The following is a 21,592-nucleotide window of genomic DNA, read 5'->3' on the forward strand; positions in this document are numbered from 1 at the left end:
TATAAGAGTCGTTTACAACATAATAGAACTAAACATTTACTTAAAAGCTAGAAAAAAAAAATTATTAGAGTCATTTATTAAAAACATTATGGAAATAAATATTTATTTAAAACTAGAAAAATTCAACATGTTTTAAATTGAAGCTTTCCTTAGAATCCATCCATTATTAGTCTTTTGCTGACTTCTTTACCGCGTAAGTGGAATATTAGTTAGTTTGAAAGACCAAACGACACGTTATTACATAAACTGTTTGATAATATTTTAATAATAGTTGCATCACAGGCTATTTATAGAGCACAATTCGAGTGAATTTACTGGACTACATATTTGGCACAGCACCAGCAAAGCAAGGGGTAAATTGCATCTAAATTGATTTCTTGTATTACATCATTGATACAACTTAAATTGTACCTAGTTGAGACTTTAACGCGCTAAAATTAATCCCAAATAAACCTTACTTTAAAGATAAACTTATAATACTTTATATGGATCAGTAATTGTAATCAGATCACGGTGTACTTTATATTAAATCATTGGGGATTGCACCCTGTGCAAGGAGTATTATCAAATCCCAGGATCTATTAATTATTTGTAAGACTTTCAACTATTATTTGCTGTTAAATAAATTGCTGCAGAATATGGTAGAGATCTTACACAAAGCTGCAGTCATCAGTATCCAGGCTTGTTGGAGGTCTTGTAGCATGTTCCACTAGACAAAAGTCAGTGAATTTTTTAACAAATTCTTAAAAAATGAATTACGTATAGGCTTTCAAATACAATTGTGAAAATGGTCAATTCCTACATGATACATTGTTCTCACCAAAAATATATTGCCCTCAGGCCCTCAACAAGGGCGATGGTAATCTAGCAGCTGACATTTTGCCATTGTAAGTAGCATTAGTTGTTTTGCAGATATCCAACGTTGTGTCTCCTTTTTACTATGTGCATCTTACGACAAGAATGGCATGCACGAAGAGGGGAACTGCAGAAACTAGATTCGGAAATATACCTGTAGGGCTTCTGGGTATACTGTACAGAGCTTCCCCTAAAATAGTACAGTAATGGACAGGAGTGGAGAGATAAATTACACTAACACAAGATCCCCTTCTGCTGCTTCTTGTTCCTGCTGTTCTGATAGACGTCCTTCCCGATATGGCAGAAGTATTCGCCTGATTTCTTCTGCACTAAGTGTCTCATACTCTAGTAATGCGTGTGCCAACACATGTAATGCCTTCTCATGCTGAAATAATGTCAGAAGATACTAGTGTTATGAATTTCCATGTGCAAGACTAGAAGATCTCAAATTTGCTCAAGGTTGACAACTTCTATTAATTAATGCCATTCACAGCAACAAAGATTGCTTAGTTTGAATTTTGCTTTGTGTCAATGATCCCCCAGCCTAAAGAATGCCCCTAAGGCTTATTATTTAACTAGCAGAGTTAAAATAACAAAATATCCATTTGACATATTCGTTTTTGATTTAAAAACTAAGCACACTTTAACATCAAGAATGTATGTTCTAGTTGGCTTGGCTCAATGGAGATAGGTACGGGACTCAGGAGTGAGACACATAGAAATAGCTTGTATTCCTTCTAATATGTCTATCATTGAACAACAATATTAAATCAAGAAAAACGATTGATATAAATAACCTAAAAATACAAAAGTGACAGAATCTAACATAAAATAGGATAGAAGCTATAAGATCATCCCACAGATCCGAACAGATTGGAAGCTTTCCTCAATTGACGGTTTTTTCCTTTTTTTCTAACTAGTTATCCTCCAAACCATTTATAATTTCTTCTGCTAAAGAAATATTTCTTTTAAAAACTCGTCCAAACCCAAAAGAGAAAGAAAAAGGTTTCCCAAAGAAAAAACTTATAGACAATAATATAATCAGACAAACCTTTTTCAGAAGGGCTTTAACACGATCATATGCTTCCCGAAGGAGTTTCACAACCTGCAGATCAAGAATAGAAGTCAAAATCCTTTCGTGATTTTTGCTTTTGATAAAACAACACTTCTTAGAAGAACCCAAATACGATTTTATGAATTCATAACACTTACCTCTGCATCAATACGTGACTGCATTTCAGAACTTGGTCGCTCTTTTATATGAATTGGCCCAATTGCATCACTCATTCCACAATTTGATACCTTGTGCATAGAGAAAAAATAACACGATAAGTCAAGAATTTCAGCAGAAAATTCTAAATGCCATCTACCAAATAATTTTGGGAAAGAAAAGTTATAATTACTTAAGTACTAGTAAAATGTTTCAAATTCCAATTAGCAAATTATCAGCACTTTCTTTTGTAAAAGTTATCTTTATGCACCAGACACAATGCAGGGCAGCATAAAATTACCATGTATTGAGCAAGCTCAGTAGCAGTGTGGAGATCACTACTTGCTCCAGTTGTGACATAATCCCGGCCAAAGATAAGCTCTTCTGCAACTCTTCCTCCCATACAAACATCAAGGCGAGCTAACAACTGTTTCTTGCTTATTGATGTCTCATCACTTGAGGGAAGCTGAGTGACCATTCCTAAAGCAGATCCACGTGGCATGATTGTTGCCTTGTGAATTGGATGTGCACCATCAGTGTTAAGGGCAACAATTGCATGGCCACTCTCATGATAGGCAGTGAGCTGAAAATTTCAAATGCACAATTAACAAATATAACTATATAAGCGTACTATTATAGATTTCATATCGACTATATATATTGTCAAATTATAGTATATAAGTGGATGCAAAACGAACTTTACAAGTCAATTTTGTAAAGTTCACTTTCTAGGATGGTACTAGAGTCTATCATGGCAAATGTTGTCAAGCCTATCATGTCACCATTATCAGACCACTTAAAAATATCTAGTCTCAAGCTTGAAATATTTAATTCTCAGCATAAGGAGGTGTATTGGAGATGTTACACCATCTAAAAATGTAATCAAATTATAGTATATAAATAAGTACAAACCTCACTTTACAAGCAAATTGTAAGGTTAAGTAAAATTTTAAGTCTATTTTCTAAGAAATACATCAACATATTAATAGTATTAACTCCAAATCAGATATATACTTAGAATTGCAGATGAGTAGAGTGCAGAAAATTTCACTATATCATACCAGCAAAATCTGATTATTCTAAATAAAACAGATATAAAAGATGCTAAAATAGTTTATATAACTGAGCTATCAAATGATTGCTAAAAACACTCCTCAACATACTACTAATGGTTAGTCCAATGAACAAGAGTGCATCAAAGAATGTGTTTTTAGAATTTCTCTAAATTTGAACATTACTTCAGAAAAATAGCTTAGAGAAGGATAACTATATAAAAAACCAATTTACCATGTCCTACTCACTAGCTAACAACTGACACAGAACATACTTATTTGTAAGACTGTCAATCAACTTTTCCCTATAAATAAAATGTCAATGTCTTCTTGCAAACAAAAATGCATTGCAAAAGGCTCCAATTTTTCAGTTATACTAATTTTATTATTCCAAGATTAAGCCTAATGAAATTGTCTGTACTCTGGACTTCAAATAATTTAGCACGAAAATTTGATGCTCAAAAACTTAGGACAATATAATTAAAAGATATAGTGCCTCAGATGCGCTTGAATAAGCTTTATAAAAACCACTTCTTTGATATAAATTTTCACAAGTTCTTTTCAAAAGTTACTCTTGCTTTAGAGAATACACTAAAATAACATGATATCCTCTAATAAAAAAGATATGATATGGGAATAAAAAAATGTTCCTAATAATACGTATATAAGATTGTTAATTATTTAAATAACTATAAGAGTTTTCATTAGATATGTCCAAACACACCCAATACTTCTGCCATTTCTTGAAATATTTCTTGTTCAAAAGCAACCTTTGTTCAAGAATAAAACATATTCAATAGCCTTAACATCAGTTGAGAGAATGTAAATATATGTTGTAAATGAAAAAGATCCATCACAGCTTTTTTCCTTTACGTTGCACAACTCAGTCCATAAAAAGCTTATAGGGACATGGATAGCATCGGGTGCATCTGTCCCATATGGAATAGTATTTGTTGTTTGATGGAGTATTTAAGTCTTTAGCTCTCCCCCATTAACAACTAGGATGGTTCCCTTACTGCTTGGGTGTTTACGAAAAGGTGCTAAAATGGGCATTATGTTTATGAGATGCATAAGTCTCATATTGAATAGTATGAGATGTGAGATAAAGTATTTAAGTGTTCAGTTATCCTTTTCTAACAACAGGCTTTTAGGGTAGAATTCCCCAAGTGCTATATTGTTTGCCAAAAGCTCGCAGATTTGAAACCCAAGAAAAACCTCACTGATAGTGCAAATTTACAAGTAATCCCAATCATGCTGCTCCCATCCTACAACAGATTGGGATTTTGGCAACCTAGTGCAAAAGAAAGAAACTTACACTTTCATCTCAAAAATTTAAAAACAATGTTTTGAAAGCTCTATTAAATTGTGGGAGAACATTGGTAATCAGTTGTTGAAACATTTCAGATTGTTTTTTTTCCTTGTTTTGCTTGTGATGGAAACAGTTTTTTTCTGATTCAACAATTTAATGTGGATACATTTGTTAAGTTCCATTATAGAGGTAACAGGAGAAATGCAGGACAAATCTAAAACTTAAAGATCCAAATCCAACAAAAGAAAGTCTAAAATGTTTGGACTAAAACTGTTTAATAGTGCCCTTACATGGTTAAGTCTAGATCAATCACATAAGCACAATCCACATGTTCTATGCACTAAACCAGAATACAATATTTACTGGAATACACCCATACCTTTTTTGACTCTTCAGATATAAACATGGTTTTCCGCTCAGTACCCATAATTATTCTGTCTTTTGCAAACTCCAACTGTGCAGCTGTTACTTTCTCTGCACCTTCAACGGCAGCTTTAATGGCAGCAACATTTACCAAGTTCGCAAGGTCTAGTTCAAGGAGATATAACAATAGAAAAAGTCATTCAGAAACAAATCATAAGCAAGTGCCACTCTCTTTGCTTGCATGTCCAATAGAAAAACCTTAGGAAGTATAAGATTTGAAGTTATAAAAAAGTCATCTAACATAAATAAATCACAATTCACCTGCCCCATTGAACCCTGGGGTACCACGAGCTATTGCTTTAACATCTACATCTTCAGCTATAGGCTTATCTTGCAGATAGAGTTCCAATATTTCTTGCCGACCTCGTACATCTGGGTTTGGTACAACAATCTGGTATTGGGAATTTGTTAGTTTCTATATCTTCTATTACATGGACCTTAATCAATTAATGCCGGACAACTCCCTTGGGTACTACTATACTTACAAGGTTACCACAGCAACTCCCATATTATATAGGAAATTTTACTTGAACAATCAGAATAGTTGAATACTAAACAAATGCTTATTGTAAGCTAACAGTTGTTTCAACTTTTAGTTTGGATAAGAACTATTATTACATCAGACAAACAAAGCAGAGCATATTCTATCCTACAAAGCAGACCTGAACCTAATCATAGAATGCTTGAACCTTGATTTGTCATCTTGTCACTAGGCTGCTAGAAGAGAAAAAATAAAATACAAAATGAAACCTAGAACTGGCCCACAATCAAGTGAAATCCACACCGAAGTGAAGTCCAGAAACCCAAAAAATGAAACAAAGAGAAAAAGCATCTGCCAGTCTCTTTGCATGTCCAATAGAGGAACTTACATGTCGATCGAATCTGCCAGGTCTTGTTAAAGCTGGATCAAGAATATCAGGCAAGTTTGTTGCTGCCATTAATATTATTCCCTACAAGATAAATAATGAATCACCTGAGATATAAGTATGGAAACAATGCTTAAGTGTACATTTCATCTCTTCTCATTTATTCATTTCCAAGAAATCCCTAAATGAAATATACGAGAAACAAGTAATGATTAATCTTACCATATAGGCCGGATAGGAAACAATGCAAAAATTAGCCTATTCTAATTAAGTAAGACAACTTTGACACTCCTCCCAAGCTAGAGCATACAAGTTGTATGTACTAAGCTAGGAACATTGAATTTAAGGTTCTCTCGAGTACTAGGTCAAAATATTTGAAAAGTGATGATTGGAGCTGACAAAACTTCATCCAAATTTCCTTTGCCAACAATTTCTCTCAAACAAAATGACAACCAACTTCTAGATGTTTGGATCTATCTTTAAGTACAAAGTTCGAAGCAATGTTAATAGCTGCCAAGCCTTCTATATCATTTTGATTTCAGATAGGCATACTTTCTTATGCCATTAATTTATTGTTTGAATCCACATGACTATCACGAACCTACTATCAATCATACATGTTTCTTGTAAGATGTCTAAGGCGTATTTTCTTTGATAAATTACAATACCTTCCTTTGATTGAGCAACTTCAATACCCAGAAAGTACTTAAGACATTCAAGATCTTTGGTTTGATAGTGATACAATAAATGCTTACCTAGATAAAAATTTAGTAGTGCCATTCTCTTTAATGACTATATCATCAAAATACACAATAAGTATGTGCATTTCTCAAGAGATGTACAACAATAAAAAATCCAATAATTTGTTTCACTACATTTTAGAACAAAAGTCTGTACAATGTGGCTACTTTTGCAAACCAAACACATGAAAATTGTTTAAGATCACAAAGAGATCAACATAATATATAAACCAGTCCACACTCTGCTTGAGCAAGAAACCTAGCAAGTTGCTTCATCTAGATTTCATTCTCTAGATCTCCATGAAGAAAGGCATTATCATGATTGAGACCATATTTTCGAGTTTACCCGTTGAAACCCAATCTTTCTTTAAAGCAATCAATGTGACCATTTGGACCACCTTTAATAGCATAAACCCACCAACAGCCAATTGACTTCCTGTCAAGTGGAAGAGGAACAAGTTTCCACGTTTGGTTTTGATCATGAGCCAGCATTTCTACAATCATGGCTTATTGTTAACCAGTATGATCAAGTTATTGATGTACACTTTTTACACAAATGAAACGAATGAGCATTTCAAGTAGAGTGAGTACCTTATCAAAGGGTATGTCATCATAATAAGGAGTTGTGGGATGGGTAGATGTTGGTGAACGATGTGAAGAAGAGGACTCAATAAGTAACATCGCATCAGTCTCATATGTTCAAGATTGGTAAGTGATTAGGGGAGGTGATAATGGTTTTGCTAGTCTTGGAGGGGCAGAGGAACCTTGAGAAGAGATTTGATTTGGACACCAATGAGAGAAAAGACAATGGTTCAAAAAAATGGGCATGTAAGACTTATTGCTCATAACTAGCATCGTGAGGTGAAGAAGAGAAGAAAGGAATCTCCTAAATAAATAACATTTGCAGACATGTATTTCCAAAGAATAACATATCGACACCCATTTTGGAGACACAAATATCCAGGAAGACACATGAGAGTTCTTGCGGAGATTTTGTCTAACTCAAGGGGCATGTCATGAACAAAGCGTACACCCAAAAACACATGTAGAAACATGAATAAAAGGTTCATTAGAAAATAGGATATGATAAGGAATGTTATTGTTGAGGAAGGGAGAGGGCATTCTCTTTATGAGGAAGCAATTATAAGAGTAGCATCACCCTAGTGATGATATGGCACATTAGTATCAAGCAATAAGGTACAATGATGGCATCATGGATAGGACCTTCTTAAAGACCACTGACTAGGCTCGGAACTAGAATAGAAATTTTGTATTTTTGTGTAATTTTTTGTTTTGGGCATTTATTGGGTCTTGTAATTGGTTTTCTTTTTCCTATTTGTTTGTATTGTGCCTTTTTTTGGGCCTTGTGTACGTTTTTTATTTTTTCCTTGTAATTTTAGACTTTATAGACTCTTGTTTCAAGTCTCTTTGGAAAGGAAGATCTAAAATGTTTGCCTAGTTGACATAAGACTTGAAGTTTTTTCAGGTTAGGAACAATGTTTTTTAATTTTTATAATTGCAGATGACCAAAAGAAAAAGTTTACGAGATAGGATGCAAAATAGTACACAGAAGATCCTATTACAAGATGATAGAGTCCCCTAGCTTCATGTCCTTCACCAATTAGTCAACTCCTATATAACAGAAAAATTGGCATCAAAGGTTATGGAATAATTTAATGACTTAGTTAATAGACTAAGAGAAATGAGGTTAAGAGGACAAGTGGGGACAAGAACATAATTTAGATTCAAGGAAAGAGAAAGGAAAACTTGACCTAGGAAGTAACTTGGGACACATTGATTAAAGTAATAAAATGAGGAACTTTAGGAGAGATGAAAGAAAATAAGGAAGTATCACCAAAAATACATTCATAAGCACCTCAATCAAGGGTTACTAGACTTTCACTTTCCATGGTTTGAGAGCTGCAAATTGTTGACAAATAAAATTGGGTGGAAGTTTGTGCTTGATTGCTAGACTTTAAAATCAAATGTATTAATTGTATTCTTCATTAGAAAACTATGGTTCTACCTACTCAAGTTTGGAGACATTTGCTTCTTCATTAGAAGCAAATTTCTCCAGTATGGCCCATTCTCTTGAATAAGTGTACTACCGATGCTTTCAGCCACTTCGTCTCCGTCTTCCTTTATTTCCACATTCCCCATTTTTCAGGAGTAGATACTATAACAAATCATTAAGCAAAATTTTCGACTGGTAATAGTGGGAACACAAACCAGTAGTGTTGTTAGGCTTTCCATCAATGAATTTCTTCATAGGATAGGATATTGTCTCGATCATCATAGAGATATGAGTGGACAGGTCCACAGAAGTCATTGCAGATCAGAAACAAAGAGCAGAGTATAAAAAGAACTTTAAAGGTGTTCAATCAAAGGGGACCAAACTCCAATCATCAGAAAAGGGAGAAAAGCATATTGAAACAAGGACAGGAGAGTCCGACAAGAGCAATTGAGGCAGGGCATAGTTCTATTGACCAGAAAGCACCCCTTGGACTGCACCCTCCTAGGTTGGTTGCTTTGATACCAACCTGATATAGAAGTATGGATAAAATGCCTAAGAATGTTATGGTCTCTTAGCTCATCCAATCACTTATAGGAGTTCCTTACATCAAAGATACAAAAATGTAATGATTAATCCTACTATATAGATCAGATAGAAAACTATGCATAAGTTAACCTATTCTAACAAGTTAACCTAATCTAAATAAGTTAGGCGATTTTTACAGAATCAAATTCTAAAACCTGTGGAACAAATTGCACTCCAAACTGTTCAAAGATACCTCATTCTGCTCAAACCCATCCATTTCGACAAGTAGTTGATGCAGTGTCTTCTTAGTGTGGCCCTCCCATTGTTTTCTTGTTGATCCAACGGCATCAATTTCATCAATGAAAATGATACAAGGTGCCTGTAAAAAGATAAACGAGAAATAAATTTTCTATAGTAAACACAAAAGTACCAATCTAGTTATTAGTGTTATCTGTTTTTTTGTCTGTAATTTATAATTTTACTATTCTGTATATTACTGTTACTGTTATGTTTTATTTTTCTCTGTTATGTATCTCTAGGCAGTTACATTAGTCTGTAACTGCTCCTAACCTCCTACAACTGCTACTTTAGGATGTTCTTCGATGTATTTAAAAACATGACGGATTGTAAAACAGACATGTAGATTTTCATTTTGTTCTTTCACAAAAACCTCCCCTTCCTCTCCGTCACACGACTGCATTTCCATGTATATCTCACATTCTATTACTAGCATAGTGCAAAAACACAATGACAGACAGGTTAGGGAAACCATTTGCAAATTACAATAGACCTTCTTTTTTGCGGCTTGAAACAAGGATCTTACACGCCGAGCACCAACTCCAACAAACCTGAGCATGAAAGAGAAGTTATATATGTAGAAACGTCGCATATAGTATGTTTGGTATGAAAGAAAAGATTAGGTAGGCAATGAAAACAAGCCAGAACTATTCTTCCCATTGTTTGGAACACACGTTAAGAAAAAATTGAAAAAGCTTGGACCCACATAAAAGAATTAATCCCTCATGTTAAAAACATATATATAAATAAAACAAACAGAAAAAAGGTATATAATGAGTAGCATCAATATTAAAATTTGAATAGTACAACAATATTATTTTAGATTTCAAGATAACAATCAAACTATAGGAATGAGAGAGAGAGAGAGAGAGAGAAAGAGAGAGAGAGAGAGAGATTGAGCTGAAAGTATGTGAGATAATTTAACTTATCGACTGACCTTTTCTATCTCATAGGATCAGAATACGGTACACCTTGGTCAGATACAAGTTTGACACTTGATTGATTGACGTGTCTACAGACTTAGCATTTAAAATCCTTGTTTCTTCTACAATATGGAAAGCATATTTTCTACAGGATACAACCAAACTATTTTTTGACCATGCAACTTGTATACCAAGGAAATACCTCAAGTGCCAAAGAACTTTTGTCTGGAACTTCTGAGCAAGATCTTGTTTTAGTTGTATAATACCATTCGTATCGTTCCTTGTGATAACACTTAAGATTAATAAGAGAGAAAATGTATTTCAGAGGGCTCAAATACACCTCTCTTATGATATCATATTTTTAATGAAATAATTTTGATACAATGAGAAAAGGAAAGATCAAACGTCGAAACTAGAAACCTAAGTAAAAAACTAGGTACGACTCATAGGTATAGCAAGTAGTAATACAACTACTTTACTTTCTACCCAAATTTAATACTTATTCTAACTATAACAATGCCTCACACATATGCAATGAGATAGATTCATCCTAGGGGGCCATGACAATAAAAACTGAGAATGATCAAACTCACTTTGTAAGAGTCCAAAATGTTAGATGGCAATCCAAAAACACTCAAACCATGAACATGGTGATTGCTTGAGGCCATATAGGGACCTGCATAGATGACATAACATATAAAGCGTCTCCCACTAAGCACCAAATCTAAGAAGTTACTCCATGTAGACTTCCGTACCAGGATCACCATGTAGGAATGCATTCTCCATGTCAAATTGAAAAAGTCGAATGGTGAATAGTTTCAATAGAAAAGAGAAGTTGTATAGGTGTCATTTGAGAAAATAGTCACTTGAGCTTGGCTTGGAAGATTCACTAAAGTCATGATGAGTCTTAAATACAAACAAAGCCAAGGGGACCACAATTTATTTGTCAAGCATTCTGATTCTAGGGGGGGGGGGGGGGGGGTACAATTCTATTGGTCTATGTGGATAATATCATTGTTATTAGAAATGATGAAAAGGAGCAACAAAGGTAGAGCCAATGCCTTGCCAAAAAGTTTGAAATCAAGACTTTGGAAAAGTTAAAATATTTTCTGGGAATGGAAATAACCCATTCCAGGAAAGGGATCTTCATATCTCAGCAAAAAATACATTATTGGTACAGGAAACAGGTAAAACAGCCAACAAACTTGCAAGTACACCTTTGATCCAAATACAAAGTTGGGAAGTGCATAGGATGATTTTGCTATGGATAAAGAAATGTACCAGAGACTTGTGGGGAGACTTGTTTATCTATCTCATACTAGACCAGATATTGCTTTTGTTATGAGTCTAGTCAGTCAATTTATGCATCAACCAAAAGAAGCGCATTTACAATTGCTCTTAGAATTGTCCAATATTTAAAAGGGACACCAAGAAAAGGGATTTTGTTCAAAAGAAACAATAATGTCAATCTTGAGGCATATACTAATGTTGATTATGCAGGCTTAGTTATGGACAAAAGGTCAATTACTGGATATTGCACCTTCCTTGGTGGAAACCTAGAAAGTTGGAAGAGCAAAAAACAAAATGTCATAGCTACATCTCGTGCCTAAGAAGAATTCCGAGCAATGACTCATGGAATATGTGAACTGCTATGGCTGAAGATTATACGTGGAAGACTTAAAGCTAAAGTGGGATGAACTGTGATTATACTGTGACAACAAATTTGAAATCAACATACCTCAACCCTTTACACCATTACAAAACTAAACACATTAAAGTGGACAAACATTTTTTCAAAGAAAAGCTTGGCAGTGTCTTGATTTGCACCCACTCAAGGCCAGCTTGCAGATAAACTCACCAAGGGGTTTGAACAACAGTAACTTTGAGACAATTGTATCCAAGCTGCGAATGGAAAACACTTATTCACCAACTTGAGGGGGAGTGTTGAAATATTTTAGGAAGTTTCAGATTTCATTCTTATTGGTTTTAATTTTGTATATGGGTTGTATCTTGGTTTTGTTACTAGCATATCAATCCCACAATCTAAGGGATTTGTGTCCTATAATAGGTTATGCATGATTCCTAAATTATTCAATCAATGTATATATATATATATATATATATATATATATATATATATATATATATATATATAAGATGCATGTAATGAGACTAAAAGAGAAATTGTTTTCTTATATTTTTGAGATTACTAGGATATCATGCTTAGGGTCAAGTTTCTTCTAATTTCCTTTACTTGATTTTAAGACAATCCTAGGTCTAGTTATATAAAAAAGACAACAGGACAACACTTCTCATCATCGAAAGGTTGACACTGATTGAGCCATATAGTTAATAACAGTATGCACACATTAGAATAACAACATAAAATAAAATACATTTCATAATCAAAAACAGAAATATAAACATATTTTGCATTACAGTTGACAATTGTATTCTCATTATCAAGGTTACAATGAAAAGCATTTTTGTGTTTGGTAACTCTTTTCAAAATAACTTGTAATCCACCCACATTACTTTGCAGAATAACAGCGTACACTATAAATAATAAGTGCCTTAATGCTCAAAATTGACATGATGAAAATATAGAAAGCAAGAGAGACTTACATTTCCTCAAATTCAGAGCCTGCCCGATAGAAAAATGGAACACCAGCTTCTCCAGCAATAGCCTTCAAGGTCCCAGATAAAGCAAACACTATTAGATCATAACAATGATAAATTTCAATAGATTAACTCAGAAGATTGGTTTCAATAAAGCAGGATTTTAGTAACAGAGACAGATCAAAAGAATTATGTGAAGTGTAAGAAAAGATCAATGAGAGAGACAAGATCCAAAGTACATCTATGTCCATTCCTGAACTTCCTAATGGGAAACTTATAGTGTAGAGTGGCATATTAAAAATGAAAATTACCCCAAAAGAATATGGAGGTAGACCAACAGATTCTAATTGTATAACACAATAACCTCATATAAACTGTAAAAGACATCACAGAAATTAACTGACCTTCGCTAGTAGAGTTTTTCCAGTTCCAGGTGCTCCTGTCAAAAGAATCCCCTGAAAAGTGGAATACTTAAGCAACACTTGACAATAAAAATATAACCAATAGACACCAAAAAATTATGATATATTATTATGACTAAAACATAACATCTTTGCATACAGAGAAGGATTAGAGAGAATCAGCTCATAACAGCAATGAAAAATTAGTTCTTCCACTAATAAACAAGAAGTCTATGTATGAAAAAATAGAATATGAACAAAAGTTAGCATTAAAAAAAGGACAACAAAATGATAAATTAACCTCTTCAGACCTTTGGCAACTTTCCCCCAAGGCGTGTAAACTTAGATGGATTTTTTAGGTACTCCACAACTTCCTCAAGTTCTTGTTTTGCATCATCACAACCTTTCACATCCTTAAAGGTTTTTACATTCTGCAAAAGAAAAGGTGTGATAGAGAAAGATTAATAAATGAGAATTTGTATGGCGTAGCATACTTTTGGATTTTGTGTATATTCTACAGCAGGCTAACAGAAAAATCAGATATCATTCAGAAATTACAGGGGTTGCAAATATTCCCCACTATGTTGTTGACTGGTCTACAAATAGCAAGTAAAGATATAATTAGGTAGGATTATTTTATTTAGATAAAGAGTTATGAAGGTATAACATATATCATGTTGTTGTTCATTCTTTTCTTTTGATAAAAAAATTAATTTCATGAAGGGAATGAATCGATGATCACAAGATGTGCCTACTCAGCTTATTCAGAATGGTAATGCTCAAATCAAAATCTTATCACTGTTAATTAACCTATTGCAACTGGAATCTTCTCATCCAAATACTCATTAGCAGTTCTAGCTTATTCAAGTGTAAGCTATAGAATCATATAACACTCAAGAAATACAGAATAATCTATTTTCCAGACTGTTCTAGAAATCAGAGTAAAAGTAAGAACATATTAACAGGTTGACCTTTTCAGGCATCACTTCCTTATTTAGCTCCTTTGGGGCATAGGAAGAACCTGATCCAACTCCTGAAGGTCCAATCCCCCCCAAGCTTCCTATGTATTTTTGAAGTGCAGCAGCACCCATAAACCTGAAAGGATGCGCAATAGCAATAAAAGTATATAAAATCAAATAGTTGATTATATATGAGAAAAGGGAGAAGAAAGGAAAACCAAAGCCTCCTACCAGACCAACCCCACAGCTATGGTAAACAAAATAGTCGAGATAAGCTCTTGTGCAAAACGTGATTTATTTGATACTTTTGGGTCAACCTAGACAAGGAAACAGCTTCATGAGATTCCGAGAATAAATAAACGGAAAAGAATCTGGGTTACAACAGAAAAATTAAACAAGATGGTCCCACAAGATTCAAAAACTGTAACCACTAAAAGAACAGAGAAAGCCTTTTGCAATAATTTTTACCATAACCACATGTAATGGCTGCTTCTCAGATATTCCAGGATTAAGAAAAGTTTCATCTGAGTTACCCAGTGCACGCTGCTTCAACTCTTGCAACTGAAAAATTTGTTCACTGTCAATTTTCCATTATAACACAAGTATATCATGACCTAAAAAAGTCTAAAAGTTGTTATTATGATCAAAAGAAAGTATCCATTATAAATCATCTCTTATTATGCAGTCATAGGAGGACTAAAATCATCTATTAGGATTCATTATAAATCTATCATGGGTTAAAAGGCAAAAAGGGAGTGCAAAATAACTCGTCCAGAAATGTATGTTAGAGAAATACTGCCAAAAACTGTGTGTAAGTACATCAAAAGTATCAAATCTATTGTGTAAAAAGAAAAACACACACCACCAAAGAGTCTTCCCAACTAGATGGGTCCATTATATGTATTAAACAAAGTCATTGTTTTATGTCAAAAACTAAATCTTCAAAAAGTCTATTTGGATATGATATAACTCTGATTCAAAGGGTTCATCTAGAATATTTATTGGCTTCCCCATATCCTCAAGTATAGCACTATCCTGCACTGCCTTTAGTTCATTCTTCTTACTGAGGCTCCTATCTATTTGTCTTCTTTTCAAATGGCAAAATAATCTTCAATTCAGATGAGCTCCCCAATGGACAGCACTACACTACCACTACTTTCTCTTAATTGCATTCATTGTTTAACCTATCATGTCTCTTGTGTGTCAATTATCCACTACAACATCAACATCTCAATGATGCCAACCTTATGTATAATTGTTGGCATTTTCAATCACAAATAACAGCTGACGCATTTCTACAATTCATCCACTCTATTTGACTACTACAGTTTACAACTGTATTTGTTCCTTCTTCTTGATTGATAGTGTTAGGAACCAACTATGCCAAAAGCTTAATACCCCCATCCCCTCCCTTTCAATAAATCCCCAACTAGGAACACATTATCCTCCAAAAGTTGGCATAATAATGGCACTACCTCTTGGATATGCTCCATGACCACATCCAAAAACTTAATTTTAAAAAAAAATCATAATTAAAATAAATCAGGAAAATACAATAAAATTAATTTTTAACGCAGGAATTGATGCAAATGTCAAAAACATACTTTCAAAAAATAATGTACTTCAGCAGTAAAACAAACATCAGTAAATCATTTTGATCAAAACAATTACAGATTAAATTACCAACTACTACACAAATCAAATATCATACACAATGCTGATGGAAATCAAGCAGAAACAAATAGATGCCAATCAAGATGTACAGAAAACCCCTCTACCCTTACCAATGAATATGAAGCACTAAGAATTTAGTTACATATAATTAAAACTGAAAAGCAGAGTACCAAAAACATGATGCCACAAAATGATTACCAGGGTAGGAAGGCTAGAAGATTTTCCAGAATCCTCATCTGGAAGATATTCACTAATAGCATTAGTAATCACAAGAGCTCGAAGGTATTCCGCAACCCCTCTACTGTCTACAGGTCGATCCCTTTGTTCAAACCGCTTGATGACAGATTCAGGACTAGAAAAATACACATAATCAAACAAATTAACACATATTCTAACAAACTGAGACAAAAAGTATCCAGGTCAGAAACCTCTGTAGTGTAATTGTCTACCTAGCCAAATTTTCCCTAATGTAACATTTTCTTCTTTTTATGTAAGCATTAGAGGAGCTACATTCTCCAATAACTTTCAAATCCATGTATCTAACTACAATTCACAATGTTTCATCTGTCCTATACCATTAAACATATGAAACCCGAACAATTCTTGCTCGAGCACATGCATGAGCAACCAAAGTCCAAAACTTCCTCACCACTTCAATGCATATTGAATTGTATTAGTTTTTCTTTTACCCGAAGCCACCGTACTCATGCAAGAAATGCTCAAAAACCTTCTATTCATGAGCAGTCATCAAACAACAACATTTCCAATTTCAAAAAACAGACCTGTGCTTATTGAGTTCCACAAACAGAGCACTCTGTTTAGCAGCATCTTGAGGATTCGCGTCGGCTTCCGCGATCAACCGCTCGACACGCTTCTCCTGCCGCCAAAACGGCCACCAGTCGAGAAACTCCGCGAAGGCCTTCTTCACACGCTCCCTCGCCTTCACCCACAGTCCCACAAATAACACCACTATCGAAAACCTTCCACTCGTAATATTCCCTTCGCTCTCCAAATCCACGCCACTCCGCAGCACAGTCTCCGCACCTTCCAAACTCGCCTCGCCCGAATCAGAAACCTGAACTGCACCTTCTTCCGTCGAATATACTATACCCGCGCTGGGGTCCGGTTGTACGTTGCCCGAACCGGTTTCGGAGGGGTTGTGATTGGGTTCGGAGCGAAAGGTGCAGCAGAGGAGCGTGGAGGAAAGGCGGCGCGTGGAGTGGAAGGAGAGGGAGAATGGAGAGTGGGTAGAAGAGAGGCAGGAGAATGGGAATGGGAATGGAACGGGAAGGGAAGGTTTGGAGAGAAGGGAAGCTTGAAGTGTGGCCATTATTAGGGTTTTATTTCAGAGTGTCTCTTCTTTCTCTCTGTTAATTCGTGTGCAGTGGAGAACAGAGGAGAGAGTGTGAGGAAGAAACCTAGAAGAGGAAGAGGATTTGGGGAAGAAGGAAGGTGTAAGAAATGTGTAACCTTATCCAGCCAGGGATTGAAAAATTGGCGCCGGCTTTGAAGATTTTGTGTGTCTAAGGATTTTATGATACCATGTTGCAAATATTTGTTGGGTCGTAATTAAGCTTGGATTGAATGAAAATGTTCGTTTCTTGCCTCTGCATATCGTGGACATTTCGTAGTCACACTGACCAAGCCTCCATGGATTCTTTCTTTTGTGAGATTCTTTATCTAATTATTTGTTTTTATCAAAACACAAACTATATTTTATTATTACTATTTTAATTTATAAACTACATATTTAAAAAATTGCGATCCATATAATATTAATGATTTAAAGATTCAACTTAATCATCACATACGTATTTTAATTCAATTTAATTAATTAGTACTACTAATACATGTTCTAGCAAGAAATATTTTGATTTAATTATGTAAATGTATAATTAAGATATTTATATATGTATATACATAATATATATATATATATGAATAAATAAAGAATGAAAATCTCATAATTTATAATTGATCATTACATATATAGAAATCAATTTTAAAATATAAAATTGAAGTAATTATATTATAATAAAAACCATCAAATTATACATATTGATTATGTAATTATTATATTTCTAATTAATAATGTTCGTTGTTTGAACTGTCAAACTTTAAACACAATCATATTTCTATGTGAGCAATGACAATAAAAAATCTTCTGGTAACGCTCTTGGTAACATCAATAAATATTAACATAATTAAATAATTTTTCAAAGCTTGGAGGTAACTGTTTTTCTTTTAAACATTCAGCTTCCAATTATGACCTATTTTAAATAAAAATACCAATAAATATCATTCAAAAATATATAATCATTCTTTCCCAACAACTATTCAGAATACCATTTTATATTTTACAAAAGGAATTGTTTAGATGAGAAATTGATAGAATTACATTATTCACAACGAGCACATTTAATTTGTTCTTAGCAATGTATATAAATATGTTTTTTTTAGTGAAAATTAAAATTAGTCCTTCTTAAAAATTTTGATTCAAATTAGTCTCTCAACTTAGATTTGATTCTTTTAACCAAATTTTATTATATTTATTTGACGTTTCAAACGTGTTGTATGATAGTATTTGAGTTGTTAACACCGTTTGACACGTTTTCACTTCAATATGCAAATAAACTTTAAAAAATTGGTTAAAATAACTAAATTCATGCATTCGTACAGTTTGGAGACTAAATTGGGTCAAAGTGTTGAAAAGGGATTAATTTCAATTTTCATTGAAATTTAATAGACCAAAAACATATTTAACCTATCGTGCGAAGACTCCAAAAGCACTCCAAACTCTCTAAAACTTCAACTTCAAGAGGTACTTGTCCTCCTTCAAGGTACTTATCCTCCTTCAAGGTACTTATCCTCCTTGAGGGTACTCATCATCTCTAGTTCTAGTAGGGATTGTGCTTATAAAAGACATTCTGATGTTTAAGTTAGCTAAGTGCGTTAGATAGTAGTAAATGTTGTAATAATTAACCTAACCCAATTACCTCGTGTATTGTGTTATATATACCATATTTTATAGGCCTTCATTACCTAGGTGAGCCTAGTCCACATGGATAACTAATTTGTTTGGTCTTTAATTTAAGGCTTAATACCAAATTTGGTCCTCTAATTTTATTCGAATTTTTAAAAAGATCCCTAATTTTTTATTTGTTCAATTTAGTCCTTCAATTTCTTAAAAATATTCAATTTAGTCCTTTCCGTTAAATTGATGTTAACGCCATGTCCGTACAGTGCCACATGTCATGTTATTGTCACATGATAGTGTTTGTTTTCAATTTAGTCCCCTTATTTATAATTTTGATCCAATTTGGTCCTCTATTTTTTTAAAATGAAGTAATTTGGTCTTTCTCCAATTTGAGACTAAATTAGTAATTAAACTTAATTACAACTTATATTGTAAGACCCATTTTTTTATTCCTGTCCTAAAAGTTAGTGGGCTGCCCTACAGTATTGGGCCTAAAGGCCGGCCCATAGGATAAAAACCTGTTTCAGTTGCCCTAACACTCACACTTTCTGCATTCTCAGATTCGCAGCCGCCTCCTTCCCTGTTCCCGCACTAGAGCTCTGCTAGGGTTCCAACGTTCTTCAGATTTATGTTTAGCTTGGCCATTGTTCTGCTCACGTAAGTACCCTTAACCCTTACCGCCTCTGTTTTGTATAACTTTCACAATAACAGTGGAGACTCTTTTATAACTCGTTTTACCCACTGTTCCAGTTGCGAATTGGGCCCTAGAGCTGCTGCGCTCCTTGGTTACGCGTCGAAGGTCCTGTACGAACCTATTTCCAGGTACGGGAAGTTAGGGTTCTAGTTTCGACTCTTTTAGAACTGTTTTTGTGTTGGTTGTTACCTTGTATGGTTGGAATCTGTCGTTTTGATGTGTGAAACGCTTTGTATGTGTTGTTTGGCCGGAAAACATGGCGGTACAGCGAAGAACAGTGGCGAGACCTGTTAATCTCGCCTAGGCGAGATGAAACAGGGAGCTCGCCTAAGTTTTTTGCGCAAAAAGTCGCCCAGGCGGCTCGCTCAATTTTTGAGCGAGCAGGCAACTCGCCCAAGCGAGAGGGATCTCGCTTAAGCGAGATCCCGTGTCGCCCATGCCCTAGTTTTTGGCGCTCTCGCCTAGGCGAGGGCAAGGCTCGCCTGAGCGAGACCCCTCAGCCTGAGCGAGATGCTGGGCGAGACAGTGCTGTGATTTGGATGTTTAATGCTTCTCGAGTGATCCATGTTGGTTGAGTATGATTGTATGATGATGAACATGTATGTAATGGAACATGAAGTATATTTTTGGCATGATTCATGAATTGTGGACGAATGGGTTGGTATGAGGCTTAACGTGAGAAATGAATGTGTGGTTTGAAAATTAAAGGAACATGATATTGGCATGAGACTAGGCCCCAGACTCATTGGGGTGGTGATGATCGGAGGTATGGATTTGAGATGTGATTGATATGAGGATTAAACTTCAAGGGTTGCTATGGAATTGAAAAATATAATTCAATATTCTCTTATTGCTGATTTTTGACTGTTAGTCCGTGTCAGCGTGTAAATTCCTTGAGGTCTCTAGGTGAGACCTCTGGGGTTGCGCTTCAGTGGTCGGGACGTAATTCCATGGCCCCTGTTAGTGGGTGCCCATGGTGGTGCCCCATCTGTATAACTAGGTAAGGATTCAAGGTAAGGACTGCATCCTGACACTCTAAGGGGCCAGTTAGTCTCACTTAGAGCAGACTGACTCCTGTGGTGAGAGTAGCAGGAGGCCTGAAATTCATTAAGGGCTAACCTTGTGGTGAGGGAGATATGATTCATCGTAACACTTGTAACACATAGCTCGGAGATGAGCAGCTCAGAGTCGAGCAGGAGTATTCACCACAAGTGCGAGCGTCCGCTGAATCCGACCAAGTTATACGTATCCGGATGAGTCGAGTCGAGTCGTAGTGTATTGGATGAAGAGTCATAACATGTGTGGTTGCTATATGGTTATGAGATGAGGAAAAATATATTTGACTGCATGATGAATATGTTGTTGGCTCTAGCTTACCCGTTTTATTGCATGGTTTTGATGTATGTGGCTGTTCTCTCTTGCGATGATCATCAATTTGGTTGATGGGAGCAGATGGGCGAGGTTCTCACGGTCAACAGGCGAATGGTGATTCCGCTGCTTAGCCATTTGGGCTGGAGTTTTCCTTGTGTTTTATTTAGGGTTATGGCCCATGTATCTCCTTCTGTATTTCTACGCTACACTCTAAGTTGTATTCGTATTCAGCTATCCTGCTTTTTGGCATCGTGGTGTGCCTAGTTTTGTAGGGGTGATGTTGGGAACCCCAGGACTGCGTTGTTATGCTATCTTATGTGTGGCGTTTCCTTTAATTGCATTTATAAATTAAATGGGACGTTACATATATAAACATGTTAAAATATTTTTTAAACATTTATATCAAATTTTCCACCTAAATATTCAAATTATTTTTTTTTACATTTTTACAATAAAAAAACCCTATTTAAACTTATAATTTTTTTAAATATTAAAAATGTAAATGTAAAGTGACACTTGTAATTTTTAAATGTTCAATGTGACAAATATTTTTAACCTTACAAGTGTCACTTTATATTTACATTTTTTAATATTTTTAAAATATTATAAGTTTAAATAGGGATTATATTTATATAAAAATGTAAAAATAAAATAATTTGAATATTTAGATGGAGTGATTTGAC

The 21,592-nt window shown here is 34.7% G+C and overlaps 1 protein-coding gene across 1 annotated transcript; it reads right to left on the minus strand.

Moving 5' to 3' along the window:
* Positions 1 to 561: 561 nt before the first annotated feature.
* Positions 562 to 17,498, minus strand: LOC114194314 (ATP-dependent zinc metalloprotease FTSH 11, chloroplastic/mitochondrial-like). Its single transcript, XM_028084451.2, has 17 exons — positions 16,650 to 17,498; positions 16,066 to 16,219; positions 14,662 to 14,754; positions 14,425 to 14,510; positions 14,206 to 14,329; positions 13,546 to 13,665; positions 13,238 to 13,288; positions 12,840 to 12,901; positions 9,785 to 9,842; positions 9,248 to 9,373; positions 5,719 to 5,799; positions 5,111 to 5,240; positions 4,806 to 4,954; positions 2,367 to 2,648; positions 2,068 to 2,157; positions 1,907 to 1,960; positions 562 to 1,240 (listed from the first exon to the last, which is right to left on the minus strand). The coding sequence occupies exons 1-17, from the start codon at positions 17,195 to 17,197 to the stop codon at positions 1,085 to 1,087; spliced, it is 2,364 nt and encodes a 787-aa protein (XP_027940252.1). The 5' UTR covers positions 17,198 to 17,498; the 3' UTR covers positions 562 to 1,084.
* Positions 17,499 to 21,592: the final 4,094 nt, after the last annotated feature.

The sequence above is a fragment of the Vigna unguiculata genome, chromosome 8 (genome assembly GCF_037176805.1).
Source record: "Vigna unguiculata cultivar grain cowpea cultivar isolate G323 ecotype 2 chromosome 8, ASM3717680v1, whole genome shotgun sequence".
Lineage (NCBI taxonomy): Eukaryota > Viridiplantae > Streptophyta > Magnoliopsida > Fabales > Fabaceae > Vigna > Vigna unguiculata.